Here is a 25,304-nt window from a genome sequence, read left to right as displayed (position 1 = left end):
ATGTTTAAAGTAATTTTACTTTAGCAGATAAGTAAGAGATAATGTATAGGAAACAGGTTGTTATCGCAGAAATAAGCCCCAACAGTGTGATTGGGACCTGACGCGCAGCAGAGTTGTTATTGATTTTATGTGGAAGTCTACCGGTGTAAGGGTATACAGTATATACAGCATCCTCCATAAGTATCAGGACAGTAAAGAAAACATGTCTCTGTTTGCTGTGGATACCAGAAAATGGTAAGATGAATATCAAAAGTACAGAATGTCACATTTTATTAACATTTGATTGTGTTTCAACTAGTGCTCCACCGCTATGTTTTTTTATGGCCAATGACAATACCATTATTAAGAAAGCATGCATGGCCAATTGGACGATAAAACACAAATGTTATTACAGTAAATAAGAGAAAAACAGAAAACATTTGTTATGCATAACATTTATAAATATACCATTTAAAGTACTTAAAACACATTTACAAGACATAAGTAATCTGGATCTGACATCTCACGGTTTTGTTTGATTAAATGTGTTGAATTCGGTGTTTAACACATAATGTCATGTTGTAATTTTACTGTCTGTCAGACATTTGCTTTACATTACAAATATCAAATTTAAGTAATAGAGAAATTTACTTGCCGATAATAAAAAACAAAAAAATCAAAAAATCGGACGATATATCGTTCTCTGCGATTTATTGGCTTATCACTAGTTTCAACCAACCCATTCTCACCAAAAAGCGTACAAATGACACGCAGTGTGATTCTCGTGCAATAGATACGCCGGAACAACAAAAACAGTACTATTAGGTTATAGTATTTAAGTAGGCGAATTGGGATGCAGCTTGTGTCTCGTTTCAGTAATGTCCTCTGGAAGTCGCATTCGAAGGATGCATACATCATCAAGGCTGTCTTACAGAAAAGTGAGTAGGACAGTCTGGATGCACCTTTGAATGCAATCTTCTCTTACATGAATTTGGAGGATGCATGAGATGGTATCCTTCACAGCTGCCAAAAACCCACAATTCCTTGCGTCGTCGCGAACAACAATATCATTTCTCAACGTCATTCTACACACTGGCAGCTGTAAATACTAGCGAAGATGTGGGGTTTAAATGTAAAAGTAGTTTAATGTTTAAAGTAATTTTACTTCAGCAGATAAGTAAGAGATAATGTATAGGCAACAGGTTGTTATGGCAGAAATAAGCCCCAACAGTGTGATTGGGACCTGACACGCTGAGTTGTTATTGATTCTATGTGGAAGTCTATGAATATCAAAAGTACAGAATGTCAGTCACATTTGATTATATTTCAACTAGTGCTCCACCGGTATGTTTTTTTTAATGGCCAATGCCGATACCAATATTAAGAACGCATGCATGGCCAATTGGACAATAAAACACAAATGTTATTACAGTAGAGACAAACAGAAAACATTAACCCTTTAGAGTATACCCTTTAACGTACTTAAAACACATTTACAAGACATAAGCAATGTTCTACATGCTTAACCAACAAAGAACAACCTTAAATGCTGACTTATGTGTGTTGTCACAAAATGCAAGGCTCATATCTCATTAATATTATATCAATTATATCATTAAAGGCTCATGTCGTTTAAAACCCGTTTGACCTCCATTCATCTTTGGAACACAACACAGTTTAAGATGTTTTAGATTTAGTCCAAGAGCTTTCTAACCCTCCGTTGAAAATGTATGTACGGTATACTGTCCATGTCCAGAAAGGCAGTACAACGCTGCTGACGTGTTATCTGTTCCACCCGAGCTTCATTTACAATCTGAGGGATTAGGACATCCGCGACATGCACACTTATGCACCATTTTAAAAATATATAGCAACACCAAAATACCAACAATGTAGAATAGTTTGAATACAGTGTGCGTCTCCCTCAGACTGTAAACGAAGCTCGGGCGCACCAGATAACACGGCAGCAGCGTCGTACGTCAGCAGCGTCACGGCAGTGTGGTGAACACGGATTCACAACAGACCCTGAAGAGAAGACAATGCTGAAAAAGTCGTAATTTTTGTTATTTTTGCTTCAACAAATTACCTTTCTGGACATGGACAGTATACCGTACATTTTCAATGGAGGGTCAGAAAGCTCTCACACTAAATCTAAAACATTTTAAACTGCTACGAAGATGAACTGAGGTCTTACGGGTTTCGAACGACATGAGGGTGAATCATTAATGACATAATTTTCATTTTTGGTTAAACTAACCCTTTAAACTTGAACACTTCTGAGCCAATGGTTTTAATATGCTCACATTAGATAGAAGTATCAAAATGTGTTGTTCCATTGAGTTGGAATAGTGTGCATGTTAAATCAGATATGCTGTGCTTTTGTCTCATTTTCACCTTTTAATGTTTAGATATTTCTTGATTCCACAGCAAACACAGGAATTTTGCCTGTATTGTCCTAATACTTATGGAGGGCAGTATGTATGTGTAAAATTGCAACATACAGAAACAGTAAAGATTAAATAATGCTTTAGACAAACACAGAATAGACAAGCATTTCTATGATAGCTTTGGAATATCAGACAAGTAAACCGACAGAGTTTTGCATTCACTATATTAAGACAATCACATCGTAAACACTTGTTTATGGTTTTGGAAAGAAAATTAAGTTGCTCTCACCTGCGCTGCAGCCCATATGCAACTTCATTCCACGTGAATGTTAGACTCCACTCGTTTATGTACAGCAGAGAAAATTTCAGAGCCAGAGACCACAAATTCTAACTTTTCCGAAAAACGAACGCGAAGTTGTCCTTGAAGATGGATATCCAGTTTGTAAGAAATGTGGACGAAGCATGACTGCAAAAGGAGCAAATACGTTCGAACTGTCTTGAGAAAAGTCTTGGTTGCATTTTCTTTCCGTCTAATCTCATAAAAAGCGCCCCGATTTATCCCCGATAAAGCGCTGTTTGTAATCGCCGCTTCTGCTTTGTTTACATGGTAACCCTGGTAACCGCTCTCTCCCGCGCGCGCGCGCGTTCTCTCACACTCTCTCCCGTCTCGTTCTCTCAAAACAAGCCCATTTAAGTGATTTATATTGCAAGTAATTTTAAGTGGATTATACGTAGGCCATATCTAAAGAGAAATAGCTTATTCCTTATTCCTTATTTTGTTCAAATGGGAGATGCGATGCAGCTTTATTTTTTTAACCGCATTAGACGATTCAGTTTTTGCAGCGAACTAAAGAATTCATTTAAACTGATTCGCGAATCGATTTTGAACGTTTGGCGCATTTACTCTATGAAGAATCGACTCAAAAGACTCGTTTATTTCCAATACTTTGTAACGAGCCGACTCCAACGAGTCAATAATTCGCGAATGCCATAGAAACACGAGACGGTAATTTTAAAATAAAATACACGTTTCGTAATTAATTAAAATACGATTAAGTCTAAAAAAACAAATGTCTAAAAACACACAAAAAATGTATGTTACTTTCTGTTTTTTTTTTTAATTTTGACACAACTTTTTTGAGTTCGAGAAAAGGTTTTATTATTTATTAATATGCTCAAGTCAAGTGTTAGTGGGGAAATCACACGAAATATTTGACACTTTAGATTGTAATTTTATTCTGTTTTTTTTTTTACTTTGTTATTGCCTAAAACTTTTGCACGTGTCTTAAAAGAAATGTACTAAGTAAATAATGTATAATGTAAAATATAATCTACCTGTACCATTTAAAACTAAAATAATTTTGATGAAGTGCTTTACACTTTACAACGTTAGTTTCCATGGATGGATGCTAGGTTAAATAGTTAACAAGGATGTCAGTGAGGTTACACTACCACTAGAGTGAGCAATATGCTTTACAGAGAAGATTCGGCTTCAGAGCAGATGAGATAAAACCAAAGTAAGTATGGGGTGCCAATTGTAAAGTGGCGCATACTCAAAATATCAGCAACATTTTGTCACATTTAGCTTCAAACAATGTTTTAAAAAACTGGTATTAATTTTTGACTTTCACTTTTTAGCACATTTACAAAATTATTTGTCAACTTAGAGATATTTTAAATAGTTAAATGTAAATATTAAATGTTACATCTAAATGTTAAATGTTAAATCTAAATATAAATGTAAAATCTAAATGTTAAATCTAAATCTAAATGTTAAATATAAATCTAAATGCTAAATCAAAATCTAAATATAAATGTAAAATCTAAATGTTAAATCTAAATCTAAATGTTAAATCTAAATGTTAAATATAAATGAAAAATATTAATGTTAAATATAAATCTAAATGTTAAATATAAATCTAAATCTAAATGTAAAATCTAAATGTTAAATATAAATATAAATCTAAATGTTGAAATTAAATGTTTCGGGTGAAACTAAATATTTAACTAATATGCAAATTCAAAATGCCGCTAACCGGAAGTGCCAAAATAAAAGCTCGAGGTCAGTTTGTGTGTTTATAGCATCGTGTCAAATAAGTAACGAATAAAAACCATCTCATCCGAGGAAATTGACTCTTGGACATGGATTATCGTGATAATAACTACTTAAAATAATAATCACGTTTGAAGAAACTGTATTTGAGGAGTAGGCAAGTGTCATTTTTATGAAAAGTGCGGGACCTGTAGCAATAATAGCCAGCCACGAGGGGTCTCACTTTGACTGAATTTATGTCCTCACTCATCATGTCATCACTCTAGCCGTTTCTCAATGTCAAGGATACTTCCTTGGCAGGACTAGTCCTTACAAGTCACTTCCTTCAGAGGCGAGGCGAGGCTCCTTTTAAGCATTCGGAGAACACGTTAAATGGAACAGGCTAGCAAGTGCACGTCATTACGTCATTACGTGATTGAAAGGTGTGCTTTCGGTGCCGCGCGCAGAGGATTGTGGGTGATTTCAGCGCGTGAAGAGCGCGAAGGATACAAATTTGCATCCTTTCCTGTATATGGGATATTTCTCGAACGAAGGACTTAGTCCTTGGCTGAAATTTCGAGGATCCTCGACATTGGAACAGTCCTTCGACGGACGTCGATGACGTAGCATCCTCGAAATTCTAGCTTCCGAGGATCCTTCCTTGACATTGGGAAACGGCTTCGGTCATGTTCGCATGCTTAATCGCCAGCAAGAGCCTGTATCCCCGCCCGCCCCGACCAGGTACGGTAACCGTTAACGTTACTGTCGTTCAAAATGTCCAACGAATCCGCTTTATGCCTGGCTCACACTACAGGATTTTTAAAATCCTTGCAGATTTTGAAATCTGGTTGCAGCACACACATAAAGAAAATCTTGTCAGATATTCTTCTCTCAAATCTTAAACATGCTCACACTACAGGAATTTAAAATCCTAGTGCATCACACATTACAGGATATTATTAGGATTATCTTGCCAGAGCAAGCACTTCACTTCACCTCAGGAGAAGAGTATATAAAGGAATGAAGATTATGACACATTTATTATGATTTCTTTTTAAATATTTACAAAGTAGCAGCTTTCTTTTTGAAACCTAGGCGATTTCTCCTCTTCAGCTCTTGTTTATGAGGCAACGATCATAATATGTTTTAAGGATGTGTTATGCAGACAGTGTTTGAATGCATACTGTAGATGTGTGCACAATCTAGCACCAACTCAAGTCTAATTATATGCAAGATTAAATATAAATACATCTATTTAAAAACATATTTTTTATATAATTGGCTATATATCATTATTTTTTGCACATTTAAGAGTTATTATAAGTGATCTAGGCTATTTCTATTAATGCTCTGTTTTCCTGTTCCTTCCTAACAGGAATATTATTGTAGGCTAAGCGTTAAATGGCTGATACTTGGTTAAACTTGTTTTTGCACTGTTGTTTGCATTATTTAATTCCACTTTATATATACTGCTCTGCTGTGATATTGTTTTGTAGCTACATACTATGTGGATTCTATTTTTTGTTGTTTATTCTTCTGAGGCTGCTGGTCTTTGAGAGCTTATAAACAAATTTTATTATAGTTTTATAATGACAGTAAAGTTTCTATTCTATTCTATTCTATTCTATTCTATTCTATTTTATCTTGCAGTGTAGGGTCTAGTGTTTAATTCAGTATTTACATTACCAATGGTTTTGGACAAATATGTCATTTAATGTGAAACGTTGTAAGTGTCGATATGAGGCGCATCAGATTCTCAAGTGTGCGGTATTTCAGCAATCAGCGCTGCACTTGTGTGAGGTTCAAGCGGATCATTTATATGAATTCGAACAACTAATGGCGTGATAATGTTTGTTAGTACATATCCTACATGCCGGTGAACACTGAACAGCAATGCATGCATGATGACCTTAAATTACTTTTATTTTTTAATTACTAATTACTTTGTGCGTCTGTAAAGTAATATTTAAAACATGATGCGCTTTCTGCCGGCTGCCCCATCGGGTTCTGTGCGTTTGTGGAGCGCGTCACAAAAAAAGAACTAAAAATCGTCATATCATTTTAAATTCATTTTGTTAATAAGCTAATTATTTAAGTGCAACTTATTTCGTGTATGCCTAATTATTTTATTAAATTTCCTCTATATACACATAATAGCTGCAGGTGCGTGATGTGACTGACCATCATCATGTTCTGTTGTTTTTAGGATATTTTAGATAATGTTTATGACAAAGTGAATCAAGCAAGGAACCAACCTCTACACTTTAAATAGTCTGTCCGCCCCAACGAGCCGCAGCCGCGGCGGAACGAGTCCGGCTGCGCTGTCTACCCGTACAGCAGCTTGATTCGCGGTCCCGAAAGCTGTCAATCATCTCCGTCTCTCAAAGATTATTGTGAAAGTATGACGTAATTATGCGGATTTAAAATCCTAAATATCAAACATGTTTGATAAGATCAGGGCGGCCCCGATTTGCTTGAAAGCATATCGGAAGGTGTAAGTTTAGATTTTTAAACGTCTCACATTACAGGATAATCTGGGCCGAACTTCGGAGCCGATCAAGGTCCATTGCCCGATTTTCCCTCGGATTCTCGGGAGGGGAAAATCGGGGTAAATTCGGCCCGATTATCCTGTGGTGTGAGCCAGGCATTAGTTGAGAGCATCGGCAGAGCCGTCCTGGCGGCTATCCAAAATGTTTCAACAACGACAACAACCGCCTCCGGGCCACCACATGCCACCACACCGGTAAGTATGTTTTTCAAATCACGTAGCATTCGATTTTTTGTAAAGATTAACTTAACTAAACTGGCAAAAGAGATACTAGCAACAAATGAACTTTATGTGTAGCACACGTGTTTCTATAAAGCGTAAAACTCACACGTTTAACGTGAGTGACGCAGTAAACCATGGTTTTATTGTGGTAAAAGTGTAGTAACCATGATTTTTTTGTGTGTATCGATTTCCACCAGCAAAATCATGGTTTTACTACACTAACATGATTTAACTATGGTTTTGGAAAACCATGGTTGTCAAACCCATGGTTATTTTGTGGTTACTACGGTTTACCACAGTTACCATGTTTTTTCTGGTTTTAACCGTAGTAAAACCATGGTTAATTTTCGTAAGGGTAAGATTATGTGAAGATTTGCTGAGCAGCAAAGCATGATTCATTACATAATTTAGCATTACAGCTAACGGAGGCTACTTCTCACCTTACAAATTACACTAAATTGTTGGTCAAGACATTTAATTTCATGTGAATAAGGTACCAGAGTAAGAGTGCATACTGTAAAAAAGCATAACATGTATCTCTCTTTGTTTCCGTTACCAATCTCAACCATGACCTTTGACTGCTGAGCATGTAAACATTAAAAACACATGAAATATAATGTTGCTAATATTTTGCTAATGTCTCTTCAGGTTCCCACCACTTACAATTACACACCGGGGCCAGCCACACCCACCACCTCTACTGGGACATCATACCGCTCGGTATACTTGCATATTCATGTAACCTAGCTGGCTGTTTGTTGTTGTTTTTTTATTTATTTGTGTGGTGTAATGTTTCAGGATTAGTTCCAATCATGATTTTTTACACTATTTTACACAACACTAACATGTGACAAGATAACGTCTTTGGTATTTTGTTTATATTTTAAAACCCCTCAGGGCTCTAGCACCAGCGTTACCACACCTTTACCAGCAACAGACTTCGCTCCAGTGACCTGTCTGTCAGTACTCATTAATAATCATGTTCATATTTGTTTGATTTATTTCTCATTTACCACTCAGTAACTTCTCATCTTTTGATTGTCCATTTTATTTAAACATTCCTTAAATAAATGTATATAGTACAATCTATATTTTTCTTTAGTCAGAAAGATAATAAGTGGATGTGAATGCTCATCTGTTATAATGTCTATAATTCTCTCTTGAATAACCCTTTTTGTTATAGCTACATTCCAAATGTCATTTTCTTTGGTGTGTTCTAGAATGACTACCAAGGAAGACATCAGATTTCCAAAGAGGAGCTTGAACATGTTCTTTCACTGAAAACCACCTTTACAGAAGCGGCATCTATTCTTTCAATCTCAAGGCCAACTTTCTACAAGTTACTGCAAGACCATAATATCCCAACATCAAAATTTAAGAGCATCAGTGATCAACAGTTGGATCTTGAAGTGTCACACATAAAAACTGAACACCCAAAGGTTGGAGAAGTGATGCTTATGGGGCATCTCCGCTCCAAAAACATTGTGGTTCAAAGACAACGTGTAAGAGATTCACTGCGAAGAATGGACCCAATTGCTGTCCTAGCCAGGAGAAGAACAGCAATAGCTCGGCGAGTATACTCTGTCCCCCATCCAAATTTCATATGGCATGTAGATGGAAATCATAAGTTGATTAGGTGGAAATTAGTTGTTCATGGTGCCATAGACGTCTACAGTAGGATGTTGATGTTTCTTCACTGCTCCAACAATAATCGTGCTGAAACTGTTAAAGACCTCTTTACTGCAGCTGTTGGACAGTTTGGCAGACCACTGCACATCAGGACCGATCACGGAGGAGAAAACGTTCAAATTTGGGAGGACATGCATGCGAGCAGGGGGGAAGGCTCTGTATTAACAGGAAGTTCTGTACACAACCAGAGGATAGAGCGTTTTAATCGAGACTTGAACAAAAACTGCAGCCATGTTTATGCACCCATTTTTTATGAACTGGAATCCCTGGGTATCCTAGACATTGACAATGCAACAGACCTATTTTGTCTCCATTATGTCTTTCTACCCCGAATCAACCGCACTTTGGAGGAATTCAAAGCTGGATTTAACAATCACTCTATATCATCTGAAGGAAATAGAACACCAGTTCAGCTTTTTACTCTGGACAATGATTTGCCTCATTTTCACAACCCAGAACTCTCAACAGCAGGGATAGTTTTTTGTTCCTCACCAAACTATCAAAGAGGATTTTCCCCATTGAATGATAGGGATTTGCAAGAACTGAATGATGCCTTTAACCCTCTTCAAAATGACAACAACAATGGCAAAACATTGTTTCAGAGAACACAACAGTTTATTTTTGATAAACTCGTAAATGCGTGACTACTCATAACATGGACAACTGGGTAACACTAGCCTTTTTGTACATTCAAAAGTACACAACACAAATATTGATGTTTTGTTGTGCTTCTTGAACTACAAGATTTAAAACCTCTTGCCAGCATATAGATGTTTGAAAATTACATGACGGCACATACTTGATGTCAGTGTTAAAAAGGCTACAGACGCACTTTTGCATCTGTTAGTTTTCTGTCAAGTCAAAAGCAATGGGAGTGTGGATAAAAACAAGATGACTCATGTTATGTGAAAGAACAGTAAAATACTTTTTAGGGCTCTACAGATTGTCTACAGACAGTATTGATACATAACTGATTTCCACTACATTGTTCCTGTTTTTTAAAGTACCTAAATATGCAAAGTAAAAGTACTCAATGAAGTAAAACAATACATGTCAGTGTTTTATAATATCTTATATATTACATACATAACTATTGTATTATTATTATGTATCTCTGAGAAGATGGCTGTTCATAAGGTAAGATTTTCTTGCATTCTGCAGCTAATCCAAAAGGTTTTGTAAAGTGATTGTTTGAGGAGTGTGAATTTTTTCAACATATGAACAAATACAATCTTCAGTTTATCACAAAACATTCAACAGCAATAAATCTAAATATGCCAGGCTTTCGATGGTGAGGAGGGGAATTAAAAATTGTAATCTGAAAAGTACTTCAAATTTCTATGGAATTATTTTAAGTAAATGTACATAGTTTATTCCTTCACTACTGTTTCATTAAAAAAAACTGTTAATTAAATTCATCAACAATCATTGTTAAAAAAAACACACACATCACAAGGTTAAAGAAACTGCATTTGAAATTTATTATTACTGCGATGATTGATTCCATATCTTTCCAATCATACAGTACAAAATCTTACAGTATAAAAAAGGGTCAGATAGTCCTCACAGAGGTAAAAAAAATTGTAAGAAAACAGGGCGAAGTGTGGAGCAAGATGGAACAACACAAGCTTAAGTATTTATTTTTTAGATTTCTTGTGTACTGCAATTAAAACCATTGCTTTATAACATGGACAAACTATGTCCTTTATGAACAAACATGTGGAGCCCTGCACTAAACGGTGTATTACACTGCAGGGGTTCTTTAACAAATTAACTGTTTGTTTAAATGGTGCTGAATAAAGATCCATTCATTAGTGCTACTAGGAAGCAGTAGTTAAATTCATCATCATCAGCCATTGTTTTTGTGTTTACAAAAAGGTGAAGCTCATTTGCACAAGTGTGCGCAATGGGAAGATGTTTTTTTTCATCATGAATAAACATTAATTTAGGAGATGGATGAAAGCCAATGGCTGGGACTTTGCTGCTCCCTGTAGCAAATGCCAGGATGTGACCAGGTCTCAAAGTCTTCAGGAATGCCTCCTCACTGCTGGTTAGAGTCCTGTCCCCATATGTGTCTCTCAGCTCTTTATCTAAAAGCAAAGGGAAACAATTGTTGACTTGAGACAGTAAAATACTCAGGTTTAAAGGGATAGTTAACCCAAAAACGAAAATTCTGTCATCACATACTCATTCTCATGTTGTTACAGACCTATATAAATTTTTTGGTCTAATGAACACAGAGCAAGATATTTTGAGAAATGTTTGTAACCAAACTGTTCGTGGACCCCATTTACTTCCATTTTTATATAATTTTTCCATTTTAAATGTTGACAGAATTTTCATTTTTGGGGTATCCCTTTAAGAAAGCCTGACTCAATAAATGAATGAGTGACTAATAGATTACTGTATAGGTATTTTGGTGAAAATTTTATTCTGAAAAGCAATCAGATAACATCTCTATTCTTGTTTGTGGTACATAAACATTAGATAGGCACAGCTTCGTGGGTTGTAAGAAATAAAATAAATTTGTACGTTTCCTGGATTTGTCTGGTTGTATAATATACTGAATTACAAATAATGAGTTTGGTTCCAAAATGCAATAAATTCATTTTGACTAATTTCGGTAAAAACGTGTTTTCTATAACAAGAAAGTGACATGATGAAAACCACTATTTTCTGTTACAAACTTTCACATAGCATCTTTAGGTTATACAAACATAAAAAAATTCAAATCCATAATTTGATTTTCAAAGATTTATTATAAACTTATTTTTTCCACAAACTGCAATAAATCCATCAATATAACAATATATAAATGTTCATTCATCTTTGCCATGTTACATTCATTTAGTTTTTCATTTACAACTGATTTAAACGTTTAAATAAACATTGATGACATTAACAAAAACACTTTTTCATATTAAGAACACTCATTGCTTGCTTGGGATGTCGTCGTTTAACTTTTTTGCCAGCCATCAGCTGTAAAATGTTTGGTCCTGCTCGATTTTCGTTGGCTTTGCGTAAAATAAAAGTTTTTATAAGATCCCCTGGGGTCAATGTGTTAGCATGAGAGACCTTGATGCTGTCGGGCGAACAAGCAACCGGCATTTTTCGTCTCCTAATACTTTACGTGAGAGGCACTTGGATGTTGATGGCTTACATTTCTTCCCCTCCACAGAAAACCACAACCGGTTTAGCAATGCCATTAAGGTATTATTTTGGTTTGTTTGTTTGTTAATCACAAAGTACAAAGTAGATGAGGAAAACTAGGATTCCGTGTACTCAACGCGCCACCATTATTTGTTTACAATGTGTGGAATGGTGCGCTGTAATTTGTGGAGCGGATTTATTACATTCTGTAGAAAAGGGGAAGTGGCGTTTATTACGTTTTGGGAAAAAAGATGACAGAATAACACGACGGATATTGGATTTTGCGTAAAATTAGGCATTTACTTTTAGAAACTGACAGTGTTGGGAAAGTTACTTCCAAAGTGTAATACATTATATATTACAAATTACTGTCATTTGAAAGTAATTAGTTACATTACAATATTACTGTCTCTGAACTGTAATGAGTTACACTACTTTTGCGTTACTTTTGAGTTACTTTCATCAAAAGAACAGAAGTATGACCAGGCATTATAAAATGTTAAAATGTAGTTTATTGATGCTTATAAATCTAGAAGTTATGTGTTGGCCCTCAAGCTTTGAATAGGCACAGTGAAGACTTACTGCAAAATACAATAACAGTCACTGTCAGAATCATAAACATAGACAAATGATCTAGTAAAAGTCTGGTAAATTATGGTACACATACCAAACACAATAGAGCTAGAGCCCACTATAATGCAACCTATAGCCTAATAACATGGAATACAGCTCATTTCAGTACAATATAAGGATTACATGTAGACAAACATATAAAACACAGACAAACAGAGGAACACTGCTTTTTGCCAAACAATGAATATAGGCTCCCATACAAAGGCTGGTAAAAACTTTAAACAGTGATGTTTAAATGTACTATTTAGATAACCACGTTTAAGTCTTCACTAATGTTATGTTGTAGTTTAGGTTGCTGTTTGTAATAAAACTGTAGATAGCATAGGAATAGCCTAGCAATCTATTATTATGTATATGGACTGTTATCATAGCAAAGCTTACCTTGTCATTGCTGGTGTGATATGGATTTTACTGGCAACATTTGTAAAAGTCTCTTTACTTCTGAGGTTCAAGCAGCATGGAAGACCGCTTTTACTTAATGCTCTTATTCGCTAAATTATGCGTGAGCGGGCGACCTGATTGCGACCACTTTAGTCAATGCTTATAAAGCCGCGGACTTCCCAGATTCGGCTCTTTAAGAAACATGTCTATATTTGACGCGCACCGCGTCCAAATCACATTTCAAATACAAAGTTAAAGTAAAAATGAACATGTTGCATACAGCACGTGGAAACAGACATACGCTACGTCCCAAACCGCCTACCTCCACACTATATAGTAGGCAAAGAGCACGAGAAGTAGCGCCCTTCGCCCACTATATAGCATAGAAGTATGCGGCCCGGGACGCAGCCATATACCTTTACACGCAGCTTTTTCATGTGTGGATGCTGGTCGCGCGCATTGGTAAAAAAAAAAAAAAAAAAATAACACGGTCTAATTTTGAAATGCATTGTTGTAACGCGCTCGTTACTAAGACTGTAACGAGTAAAATATTACCAGAATTTTATTAGTAATGCGTTATATTACTGCGTTACAGCAAAAACTAATATATTACTGTAATATATTATATTTTGTAATGCGTTACTCCCAACACTGGAAACTGATGGTACTTATTTTCAACACATTGGAGAAACTCCCTAAATTTGATCACTATCAACTCCTCCTTAGCTCTTCTGTTGCTCCCCAGTACGGAGTAGCTTGGTTTGAGAATACCAGCTACATAATCAGCTTCTTGACATTTGTCCTCTGCTGGTATGTCAAGTAGCACACGCAAGCTGGGGTTCTCTCTCAGGAGTGATAAAACCTGGAGGGAATTCAACACCATTAATGAAAGGCCATAAAGATAATCAAAGACGATACAGAACTGTGAGGTAAATCTTACTCCATAGTGGGACAAGCCATCAATGAGTTGATCAAGACAGCTCTGCCGTTGCACAACAGTATGGTATAAAACTGCATTTTTCACAAACACATCTCTGTTGGCCATGGTGACTACGAGTGGAAGCCCCTCTACTTGATATCGCCATGAGTCACAACAGCTGACTGCCTTCTCCAAATCATCCTGCAAGGTTGCATCTTGAACCTAAATATTACAGATGAAATGTTATTTTTTCAAATTACTGCATTTAACCAACAACATTTACAGAAGTACTATGTAGACTGTGCTTTTCCCTTAATAGTTACCTATGACAAGAAAAGTTTGCATTTTTAGTTATTTGTTTGGTAATATGAAATCAAAATTATTTTGATAATGCATTCCACCAAAATAAAAGTAACAGCTTTTTTGAATATTCCACAGTAGTACAAAGGCTTACTACAATAGTCTTCAGATCATAACATTGTGCATTACCTTATTGAGGTTCTCCCTTAAATCAGGGTCACCTATATCATCAGGTGACACATGAACTTGATGGATGTCCCCAAACACAATGTAGTCCACTACACTTGGAGACAGGAATGCAGGTGTTTCACCCCCTTGCACTATTATTGTAGACATCATCCTGCCAATGGTTCGATACACTCCGTTTTGCAAGTGGAGCATGTTCAGTCTTGGTGTGCATCCATTTGGTGTGCCTGAAATATTAAATAAGATAAGCAGCACATTCTGTATTATTTTCTCTGGCATTTACAAAACAATATTTGTGGTCAGGTAGCTAAATAAATAATTATATATATATATATATATATATATATATATATATATATATATATATATATATATATATATATATATATATATATATATATATATATATATATATATATATATATATATATATATCTTTTTTTAAATAAAAAACCTTCAAAAGCTCCACTGTCCTGGAAGATAGCCTTCACCAGTAAGCGGAAAAACTCTCGTCTGGGACCCCCAAGGTCAGCAGCATCTTCCACAGCATCATGTTCATCGCTTGTAAATGTGACATAGAGCTTGTCACAGCTTTCTGCAAAACTGTGTCTCTTAAACACACGTAAGGCTGTGGTCCAAACATTGGCTCGGCTGATATAGATCTGTCTTGTTCCCGATGTAATAACTCTCTCACTATGAGCTTGTAGAAGACCTGCAATTTCTTCTTTGCTCAGCATTTCAGATGACCTATATTAAAAATGACAAAGATAAATAGACCTTTGACTATCTGTGCATTTACTCCACTATCACCTTCAGTGCACAATGACATAACTGTTCAATGTTGTTTGCAATGTTTACACTGGTGTAAACAAGATATTTATTGTAATAAAAAATTACTTGTAATGCTTACTTTAAAGTATTAACAGCAGGTCCATCAAACTCTTCTAGTAGACTACGCTGAATAGCCTCTTCAAGAGCCTCATCTTCCTCCAGAAAAACAGGGCTGAGCAAATGGACAGCAGGGACAGCAAAAAATTCAGCAGAGAGAAAGAGAGAGAGAAATAGAGAGAGGGAGAGATAGAGAGAAAGCGAGAGATAGACAGAGCGAGAGATAGAGAGAGAGCGAAGAAAGAGAGCAAGAGTGAGCGAAAGAGAGCAAGAGTGAGCGAAAGAGAGATAGAGAGCGAAAGAGAGATAGAGAGAGCAAGACTTTTATCATAATGGTTCATAATGTAAACGGACCAACATCTACACTGCTGTATTTCTATGAAGCCTAAACAATATATTACACAAAGTCTGCCACATTATAAGGAAACACTTGTCTCAGGTCCTCTGCCTGGCCCTGACTTTCAGTTTCTTGAGTGCTGCTCTCTGTCTCCTGCCTTCTGGCCTCACTTTCCCTCTGTGATGAAGGCACTGTACTCAGCACTGCATAAAGAAAAGGAGGTTAAAAGGAAATATTTTTGTAATGATGTTAATCTCATTTTATCTAACTTAACCATAATTCCATTTTTAATTGTTTTTTCTTTAAAAGAAATTGAAAAGGCAGCCTAAAAGAATTAAGACATCCAATCCAACTACAGTATACAGGTTGCTTACAGTGATCCATTTGAGGCTGACCATAAAAATTAAATAAAAGAACTGATGCCTAAATTCTGTCAGGTTGGCTTTTGTTAAGCTTTGGTCACACTACACGACTTTCAAAGTCTTAAAGGATTAGTTCACCTCAAAATGAAAAATTCCTAATAATTCACACACCACAATGCCATCCAAGATATCCATGTCTTTCTTTTCTCAGTGGAAGAGAAATTAAGTTTTTTGAGGAAAACGTTTCTGGGTTTTTCTTCACAGAATGGGCTCAAATGGTTACCATAGTTTTTCAAGTCCAAATCAATGAAGTTTCAAAAGTCTTTGAAGTGCTTTAACTTCAATCTGCACAATCCAAGTTGAGGATGAGGGGCTAATCTAGCGAAACGATCGTTCATTTTATAAAACAAATAAAAAATATATACTTTTTATACAACTGTTTGGATTGAACACAAGCCGGAAGACTGGAATCACACATTACATTACTGTTTGTTAAAGTTCGTTAATTGCTCTCAGCTAAGCTGAAAATCAGGGCTTCAATCCTAAAAACGTGTGAACTTAACTTTTGCAGTAAAAAGCAGTAATTACTGAGTTGTCAAGGTCAAGGGTATCGTCGCTGTCCGATGAAACTCGCGTATGTCCATTTTGACGATTTTTAGATTTTTCGACAGATTGAATGTCCAGGTTCATTTCCGTATACAGTATGCGTCACATACCTAAATGGCCAATGAAAAGTTGTGAAATCATGTCATCTGATTTTCACGTATATCTATTTGGTGTCAAAGCTGTCAATCACGCCGCATATCTTCCGCCTGTGAAGCATCTCGCAGGTCTCGTAAAGTTTCATCGAAGCTCAGCACTGGATATAGCCGAATAAACATGACAATGACTTTCCTTCATCGAGGTAAACGTTTCCCCCGGATGCCAGACGAACATCTAGGAGTGACTTAATTACGGTAGGACTGTGCAAACAAAGTATCTGTCTAGCATTGGTGTTATTTACGCTGGGGACATCCCACCGCTTTTTGAAAGCATTTGGTTAAAATGTTCTGAAAAATCAAGCGATGCTTAAGACTGGTTTTGTGGTCTAGTTTCACATATGTTGTGTTGTATGTGTAACCCACAGTTCAAATAGAAACATAAATAATATTAGTGAAATAAATAATATATATAATAATATATAATATAATTAATAAATAGCAATAAATAGATAAATACGTTATTTAGAAACCACACTATATATTAAAATATTGATTTTGTAAAAGTTTTAATTCTTTTAATGATGTTGAACCATCCCTTTAGTTTAATATCACTCTGCCCCTTTAAGACACTTTCACAGTTATGCACGAGCTGTTTTGTTTTGTTTTTTAACATTAACGGCAGACGCTAACGGAAATCGATAAGATACACACGGAATCCAGACACCTTTAGCTAAACTCCAAAATTAGGCTTATTTAACACTTCTAATATTTTGTTCATCAAAAATCAACCCTATAACATCTTAGCGGTGGTTTTGAGGAGTGTTTTGAAGACGGTTTTGGTGAGTTTCACTGTGTTTTATTGTGTATTGAGTTCAATATATTACAGTGTAACAAGTTATCGGTGTACAATCTATGTGTATCAGCTTATGAATGTTTTATGTTAAAAAAGGGAAATGTATGTAATATTAAGATTATTCCCTTATACTTTGACATTGTATATTGATTTATTTGTATTTTGGGAAACGGCAAAGCAAGTTGTTTGATGTTACCATGGTGACAGTCAGTAACGAGAGGAATCGCAATCCTCCGTTATCAGCGTTAAACATGAGAATAAGCAGTTGTTACTGTTGAGATAATTTATTTCATTTATTTATTTGACATTTTCTTTATGGCCTGCTGTGCAGGCCAGGTTTTTTTCCCCTACACGGAAAAGTTTGTGGACAGCTCGACGCCGGATCGGACCTTTGGATAATCAGCGTATTGCGAGACAGCATACGAATGAACAGATATTTCAACTGGATACTAGATGGCGAGCCAACCCAAGGATCTCTAACCTGCAAGAACTGAAACACCGCATTCTGATCGCTTACACGGTTTGACCTGAACAAAGTGAACCACTGAGCTATATTCTTTTAATCACATTGGACATTGACCTTTGAACACATCGAATTGGACGGATCCTCTGAACTGAAATTCTGAAATTGCAACACAATAATTTAGATTTATTGAATAGAGAAATTGGTGAATAGGTGAATGTATGAATGAAAATTGGTTGATGTATTGTATTTTTTTTTCTTTTATGTTTTCTGTTAACGTGAGACTCCAAAGTGTAGCAATTGCACAAACAAAAGAAACATTTAAATCCTTACATTTTACCTGCAAAGAAAGAGTTAGACCCTATAAAGTGAAACAATCACACTAACAAGCACACTCAAATACGTACCTGTTCCCTTAAAGAAGAGTTAACTTAAAAGAAAACTAGAAACAAATAGCTTAAAAATAGTTAAAGCAACTGTTCTAAAAGAGCTGATTAAAATTTAATAGACCGGTCTAAGAACAAAACTAACCAGAATAAACCCATACTTAAACCAGTTAAATCCATTTAAACTTATTTAAATAAGAAAAGATTAAATATAAAGGATTTAAAATTATTTATTATACATATCGTACTGTAAATATTTATTGATTATTTATTGACATACATCTTTTACTATAAATATTTATTGATTATTTATTGATCTACATTGATTATTTATTGACACATCTTTTACTGTAAATATTTATTGATTATTTATTGATCTACATTTTGTGGGGTAAATATTTATCAATACATTTATTGAATAATTTATATATTTATTTAATTATTCTATTTATCTTACTAACTTACCTATTCCATTCTTATTCCTGCTCAGTAAACTGCTAATTAATTTATATAAGTTTTCATGTCTCATGTGTCTTTTCTAATATAACATACACCACTCAACGAACCTAGAACTGGTCCAGTAGCATAGTTATTACGATTGCAGTGACATAAGTGCTACATATGCTTATGGTGTGTTTTCTTGTACATATGAAATGAAATTCATTGCAATCATTGACTAAAAGCACTGCTGTTTTCTACGGTATGGTGCTTTGGCACTGTTCGGTTGAGCTGGTGTTGCAGGGACTGTTACATGTCGACATTGTTGAAGGTTTTATGCTGAGTATTTTCTTGTTGTTGACTAGCCTACACTATGCCCATTTTTGATGCGCGTTATTCAATATTTTTCCCGTCCTGCAGTAATGTTTTTATCAGATCTTTTGTCCCCACAACTTTTCTACACAAACTGACGCCCCTGCTGTCTAGCATTACCATGTCAGTGTATTGATTCATTGTCCCTTCATAGTTTGCAAGAGACATTTAATAAATTTATACTTAGTTAAATACGCTTAGTTTATTTAATATTAAGACGTAGGCTATTTAATAAACTGAGCGTATTCATCTGTCAATACGAAACGCGACTTGGCCATTCTAATTAATGATCGGAAGAACGCGTATCGATCACAGTTACTGTAAAATATGCACGTATGTCCATTTAAACTCAATTTTGGTCAAATGTGGATTATATCTTTACACTGGCAAGAATATGGTTACATGTAAAGATGCCGTACCAAGTATGACAACGCTACATTCAACTGCTTTTGATATACAGTGTTTTTTCACTTCCTGAAAAGTAACCGTTTTGGACATACGTGAGTTTCATCGGGCAGCGACGGTATACTTATTAATCACTAGAGGTGTGACGAGATCTGGTGCGACGTGGAGGTGAAATGCTGCCATTTCTCAAATAAAAGACTGTATCCTTCTGAGGTCGCATGAGAGTCTTATTAGAGACTATTAACAATTATAAAGTTTACTAATTATTAAGTTAATTGCAAATTGTTGTAATATGCATATGACTTGCAAATGTAATGCTCAGTTAACTGAAATAAACCTTGATGATGTATGTAGCCTGCATATGCGACCTCTGGAAGATGCAGCCTTCTGTTTGAACCTTTTACAGTGCATGCATTATATTCTTTCTTTTACTGCATGTGCTTTTTTATTTAGGTTCCCAATAATGTTCGTTTGGGAACTGGTATAAAATCTGAGGTGTGTTTTTCTGTTCATCAGTGTCAGAAGTGTCTCAGCAGATTAAACCCTCACACAGAGTTCACATGAATGTCTGCATGTTCTTGCTCAAGAAGGACAGTGGCTGTATCATTTCTATTGTAAAGAATTGGACAAATATTAAAGCGTAACTAAACCCCTGGTCAGAGCCTGACTCCACCCACTGGCAATATTTGAAAAATGCAAGAAAAGTGGGCAGATCCCAACGGAGATAGAGGGGCCGAACTAAGCTCGTACCAAGCATGTGGTGAGATCGTAACAAGGGCGTGGTGAGCTTGAACCTGCTTACGTCACGAGTTACTTTTTGGACCCAACATCCAATAGGAAAATTCAACTGCAGTAGCCACCGTTCAACCTGAAGAGGGCAGCACTCAGACGTTTTTACACCATATATTGTAGTGTTGAAACACTTTATATGCAAATGTCAAAAAACTTACTAAAATCAATGAACGGCACTAATAAAGCATCATTCTTGCAGATCATTAACTAAAAAAAGTTGGTTAAGGGTTTAGTTACTCTTTAAAGATTCAAATGGATTTAAACATTGTTTGGCTAAAAATGAATGTTTTCCATCTAAAGTGAAAGTGAAGATAGCATCCGCGAGACGAGTACACTATTGCCCCCTGCAGGCATTTGTTATAATACATAATGCAGGTTTATTACATAGGCTACAAATATAATGTTGTTTAATGTAACTTGGTTTTGATACTTAATTTGAACCAAATTATTATTGCATCTTCATTATTATGTAATTTTAAAGGCTATTGTTCACTTGGGTCTTTTTTGATTACCAAAAAATATCAAATTCAGAGAGAGCAGGGCTGGTTGGGCCAAGGGTTGGTTGGCACACAGTTCAATTACAGTACACTAAAGGGCCCTGCCACAAAAATCTAACATTAAAATGACTGCCCTCTTGACCTGAACACACCCATTTACTAAAATCATTGAATAGTCACTAACTGTTGAGGTGTGGATAGCTTCTATATTTTACAGTGTCAAAACAAAAACAGTTCCCCACACTAAATACATTTAAGAGCTATGATAGATTGTTCTTGTGAACCCAATTCTCGTGTCTCGTCTCGTGGATTAAGTGTCTCGTCACATCCCTATTAATCACACAAACAATGTAGTAAAGTGAAACTTGTCCTCTGCATTAAACCCATCCCAGGAGCAGGGGGAACCATAGCACAGCGCCCGTGAACCAACTCCAGATTCTTACAGTAGCCAGTGCCTCGGTCAAGGGCACTGAGTGGATAATTAATCTAAATGTGCGCGTTTTTGATGGTGCAGGAAACCCACACAAACACGGGAGAACATGCAAACTCAACACAGAAAGGACCAGGGCTGGACCGGGGTTTGAACAGAGTTATCATACAGCCTATAGAAAATATAATATAAACATCTGCTTTAACCTACTTCTTTGATGTGATGGACTTTCTTGCAGTCTCTCATTTTCACTGCCTTGACTGTTGAGCTCACTTTCACTTGTGGAAGGTGACACTGTATGAACTAAATGACATGTTATGGACAAAAGAAGGGAATACACACACACACACACACACACACACACACACACACACACACACACACACACACACACATACATATACATACATACATACATACATACACACACAAGAAACTGGAAGCAAAGTACTTAACATTTTTAATTAATTACCCATATCTGAATTTTGGAATGAGCAGAATTAGAACAGATAAAAAATGTTATAAATGAATGATAAACCCATTGCATTGCTGTGAAAAAAATAACTTTTGACTGTGACTACAACCTGTTGCTAAACAACATTTCAAATTCTCAAACCCACCTCTCTTTCTCTAGCCCACAGGACTTTCAAAGTCACTATCGGAGAGTTCCTCAGGTTCCTCCTGGAGAAAAAAAAGTGATAAATAATACATCAAGCAAGTGGTAGTTAAGTATTTAACACTGAGTTAACCTAAAAAAAATTAGATGTTATTTATGTAAAGAAGCAAAATAAGCAACATAAATATTTTTACTTCTAACACATTGAAATGCTGCCCATAACTGAAACCCTGTACTGTCATGTAAACTGTTTACCTGTACAGGTTTGCTTATTGATGCCATTATATAGAGACAAGTGGCTGAACTAATCGAGGCAACTTCTTTTCCACCCCACAGAAAACTGCTTGAGACATTTGGTTTCATTAGTCTTTTGCATCCCTTGACTGTACTCAAATACTCGAATGGGAAAGACTGGCCCATAGACAATGCAAACGTTCTTCTGAAAATGGCAGTCATTTCTTCTTTAAGTTGTGCTTCAGACCAGTCAGATGTAAAGGAGATCTTCCCAATAAGGCCATCGCGTGCTAAATTTGCTCTCGAGTCTCCCCTTGGAATGCGGAATGTTGATGCTGACGAAAAAAGCAAGCACACAACATCTTTTGTATAGTGTTTGCAGGCTTTGTTTTTTCTGACAAAACGTGAGTGTGTAGCAGTCCTTTGATGAACTGATGGAAAGGGAACCTGAAATCAATGAAAACAGAGACACTTGTGCATTAAAAGAGAGTAATAAGTTTTTGTTAATTGTGAATGCAAACTGTAGATGGTGGTTCATTAAACTTTTTTTTGTCAATAAGCAATTTATTAAATCAAAAAACTGGTGTTGTGTAAAATAGTGTAAAAAATCATGATTGGAATTAATCCTGAAACACCACACAAATAAAAACAACAACAACAAACAGCCAGCTAGGTTACATGAATATGCAAATATACAGAGCGGTATGATGTCCCAGTGGAGGTGGTGGGTGTGGCTGGCCCCGGTGTGTAATTGTAAGTGGTGGGAACCTGAAGAGACATTAGCAAAATATTAGCAACATTATATTTCATGTGTTTTTAATGTTTACATGCTCAGCAGTCAAAGGTCATGGTTGAGATTGGTAACGGAAACAAAGAGAGATACATGTTATGCTTTTTTACAGTATGCACTCTTACTCTGGTACCTTATTCACATGAAATTAAATGTCTTGACCAACAATTTAGTGTAATTTGTAAGGTGAGAAGTAGCCTCCGTTAGCTGTAATGCTAAATTATGTAATGAATCATGCTTTGCTGCTCAGCAAATCTTCACATAATCTTACCCTTACGAAAATTAACCATGGTTTTACTACGGTTAAAACCAGAAAAAACATGGTAACTGTGGTAAACCGTAGTAACCACAAAATAACCATGAGTTTGACAACCATGGTTTTCCAAAACCATAGTTAAACCATGTTAGTGTAGTAAAACCATGATTTTGCTGGTGGAAATCGATACACACAAAAAAATCATGGTTACTACACTTTTACCACAATAAAACCATGGTTTACTGCGTCACTCACGTTAAACGTGTGAGTTTTACGCTTTATAGAAACACATGTGCTACACATAAAGTTCATTTGTTGCTAGTATCTCTTTTGCCAGTTTAGTTAAGTTAATCTTTACAAAAAATCGAATGCTACGTGATTTAAAAAACATACTTACCGGTGTGGTGGCATGTGGTGGCCCGAAGGCGGTTGTTGTCGTTGTTGAAACATTTTGGATAGCCGCCAGGACGGCGATTCGTTGGATATTTTGAACGACAGTAACGTGAACGGTTATCGTACCTGGTCGGGGCGGGCGGGGATACAGGCTCTTGCTGGCGATTAAGCATGCGAACATGACAGAGTGATGACATGATGAGTGAGGACATAAATTCAGTCAAAGTGAGACCCCTCGTGGCTGGCTATTATTGCTACAGGTCCCGCACTTTTCATAAAAATGACACTTGCCTACTCCTCAAATACAGTTTCTTCAAACGTGATTATTATTTTAAGTAGTTATTATCACGATAATCCATGTCCAAGAGTCAATTTCCTCGGATGAGATGGTTTTTATTCGTTACTTATTTGACACGATGCTATAAACACACAAACTGACCTCGAGCTTTTATTTTGGCACTTCCGGTTAGCGGCATTTTGAATTTGCATATTAGTTAAATATTTAGTTTCACCCGAAACATTTAATTTCAACATTTAGATTTATATTTATATTTAACATTTAGATTTTACATTTAGATTTAGATTTATATTTAACATTTAGATTTATATTTAACATTAATATTTTTCATTTATATTTAACATTTAGATTTAACATTTAGATTTAGATTTAACATTTAGATTTTACATTTAGATTTAGATTTTGATTTAGCATTTAGATTTATATTTAACATTTAGATTTAGATTTAACATTTAGATTTTACATTTATATTTAGATTTAACATTTAACATTTAGATGTAACATTTAATATTTACATTTAACTATTTAAAATATCTCTAAGTTGACAAATAATTTTGTAAATGTGCTAAAAAGTGAAAGTCAAAAATTAATACCAGTTTTTTAAAACATTGTTTGAAGCTAAATGTGACAAAATGTTGCTGATATTTTGAGTATGCGCCACTTTACAATTGGCACCCCATAACAAAGCTCCAAGATCTTAATTTAGATTGAATAAAGCCAGGGTTTGTACAAGTTTAATAATAAATAACATATTATTATCTTTGCTTGCTTCTTTTCTCGTGGTTACCACTTAATTTCTCAGCATAACAAAAAGTTGTTTTCTCATTATCCTGACATAATCTAAATCTCATGATATAATTTTATTTCTCTCCCTATTATTTAGTGTATTTTGAAGTGGAGTGTTGAGGCACGTGATTTGGGGTCTTCGCAGTTACCACAATACCAAATAATTGCCCACAATAGACAATAATCAAAGTAAATAATAAATCAAAGTGGGATGTCAATGTTTGTTAATTTGGGGACCATCTTTAAAATTATATTTTACATGTTTCTATGTTGAATAGCATTTAATAGTTAGTATTTGAATAAATATCAAAAAGTGTGCATTATAGCTGACAACCAAACTGCAACAACTGCATGATTGTGTCAAAGCATTTGCAATTTGTTCAAAACTATAGAATTTGCTTTGTGTTGTGACTTCATGATGTGGAGGGTCAATAAAGTGTTTTGAAAAAGTATTTCTGATCTGAGAAATGCTCCAAAGTGACTGAGAAAACTGTAACATCAATTAGTGGTTTTATTGTGTTTGTGCTGCCATCTAGGGCCTCAATATGAGAATTGTTTAAAACTGATTTTGCTGTAATTAT

The 25,304-nt window shown here is 35.6% G+C and overlaps 2 protein-coding genes across 3 annotated transcripts; one reads left to right on the top strand and one right to left on the bottom strand.

The window, feature by feature from the left end:
* Positions 1-6,937: 6,937 nt before the first annotated feature.
* Positions 6,938-10,298, top strand: LOC129434967 (uncharacterized). The gene is made up of 4 exons (XM_073854973.1): positions 6,938-7,141; positions 7,817-7,888; positions 8,066-8,131; positions 8,389-10,298. Exon 4 carries the CDS (start codon positions 8,620-8,622, stop codon positions 9,499-9,501), a length of 882 nt encoding a protein of 293 aa, XP_073711074.1. The 5' UTR covers positions 6,938-7,141; positions 7,817-7,888; positions 8,066-8,131; positions 8,389-8,619; the 3' UTR covers positions 9,502-10,298.
* Positions 10,299-13,628: 3,330 nt separating this feature from the next.
* LOC129434966 (G2/M phase-specific E3 ubiquitin-protein ligase-like) lies at positions 13,629-23,147 on the bottom strand. 2 transcript variants are annotated; one of them, XM_073854972.1, is made up of 10 exons: positions 22,897-23,147; positions 22,222-22,647; positions 21,971-22,031; positions 21,561-21,653; positions 15,716-15,854; positions 15,337-15,429; positions 14,881-15,173; positions 14,430-14,653; positions 13,962-14,162; positions 13,629-13,883 (listed from the first exon to the last, which is right to left on the bottom strand). In XM_073854972.1, coding segments are annotated over exons 4-10 (1,191 nt in total). In that variant the 5' UTR covers positions 21,562-21,653; positions 21,971-22,031; positions 22,222-22,647; positions 22,897-23,147; the 3' UTR covers positions 13,629-13,643. The 2 variants fall into 2 exon arrangements, with proteins under 2 accessions (XP_073711073.1, XP_073711072.1); XM_073854971.1 differs by lacking the exons at positions 21,971-22,031; positions 22,222-22,647; positions 22,897-23,147 and having other exon boundaries at positions 21,561-21,964.
* Positions 23,148-25,304: the final 2,157 nt, after the last annotated feature.

The sequence above is a fragment of the Misgurnus anguillicaudatus genome, chromosome 17, assembly GCF_027580225.2.
Source record: "Misgurnus anguillicaudatus chromosome 17, ASM2758022v2, whole genome shotgun sequence".
NCBI classification, from domain to species: Eukaryota; Metazoa; Chordata; class Actinopteri; order Cypriniformes; family Cobitidae; genus Misgurnus; species Misgurnus anguillicaudatus.
Note: the sequence above shows the minus strand (reverse complement) of the source record. Positions and strands in the feature narration are given on the sequence as shown.

Coding starts and splice junctions, on each gene's coding strand:
- LOC129434967 (XM_073854973.1), top strand. CDS start 8,620: ATGCTTATGGGGCATCTCCGCTCCAAAAACATTGTGGTTCAAAGACAA.
- LOC129434966 (XM_073854971.1), bottom strand. CDS start 21,768: ATGTATGTATGTATGTATATGTATGTGTGTGTGTGTGTGTGTGTGTGT. Junction 15,430..15,715: donor TATAATGTGGCAGACTTTGT/GTAATATATTGT, acceptor CCATTTGCTCAG/CCCTGTTTTTCTGGAGGAAG. Junction 15,174..15,336: donor CCTGCTGTTAATACTTTAAA/GTAAGCATTACA, acceptor TTTTTAATATAG/GTCATCTGAAATGCTGAGCA.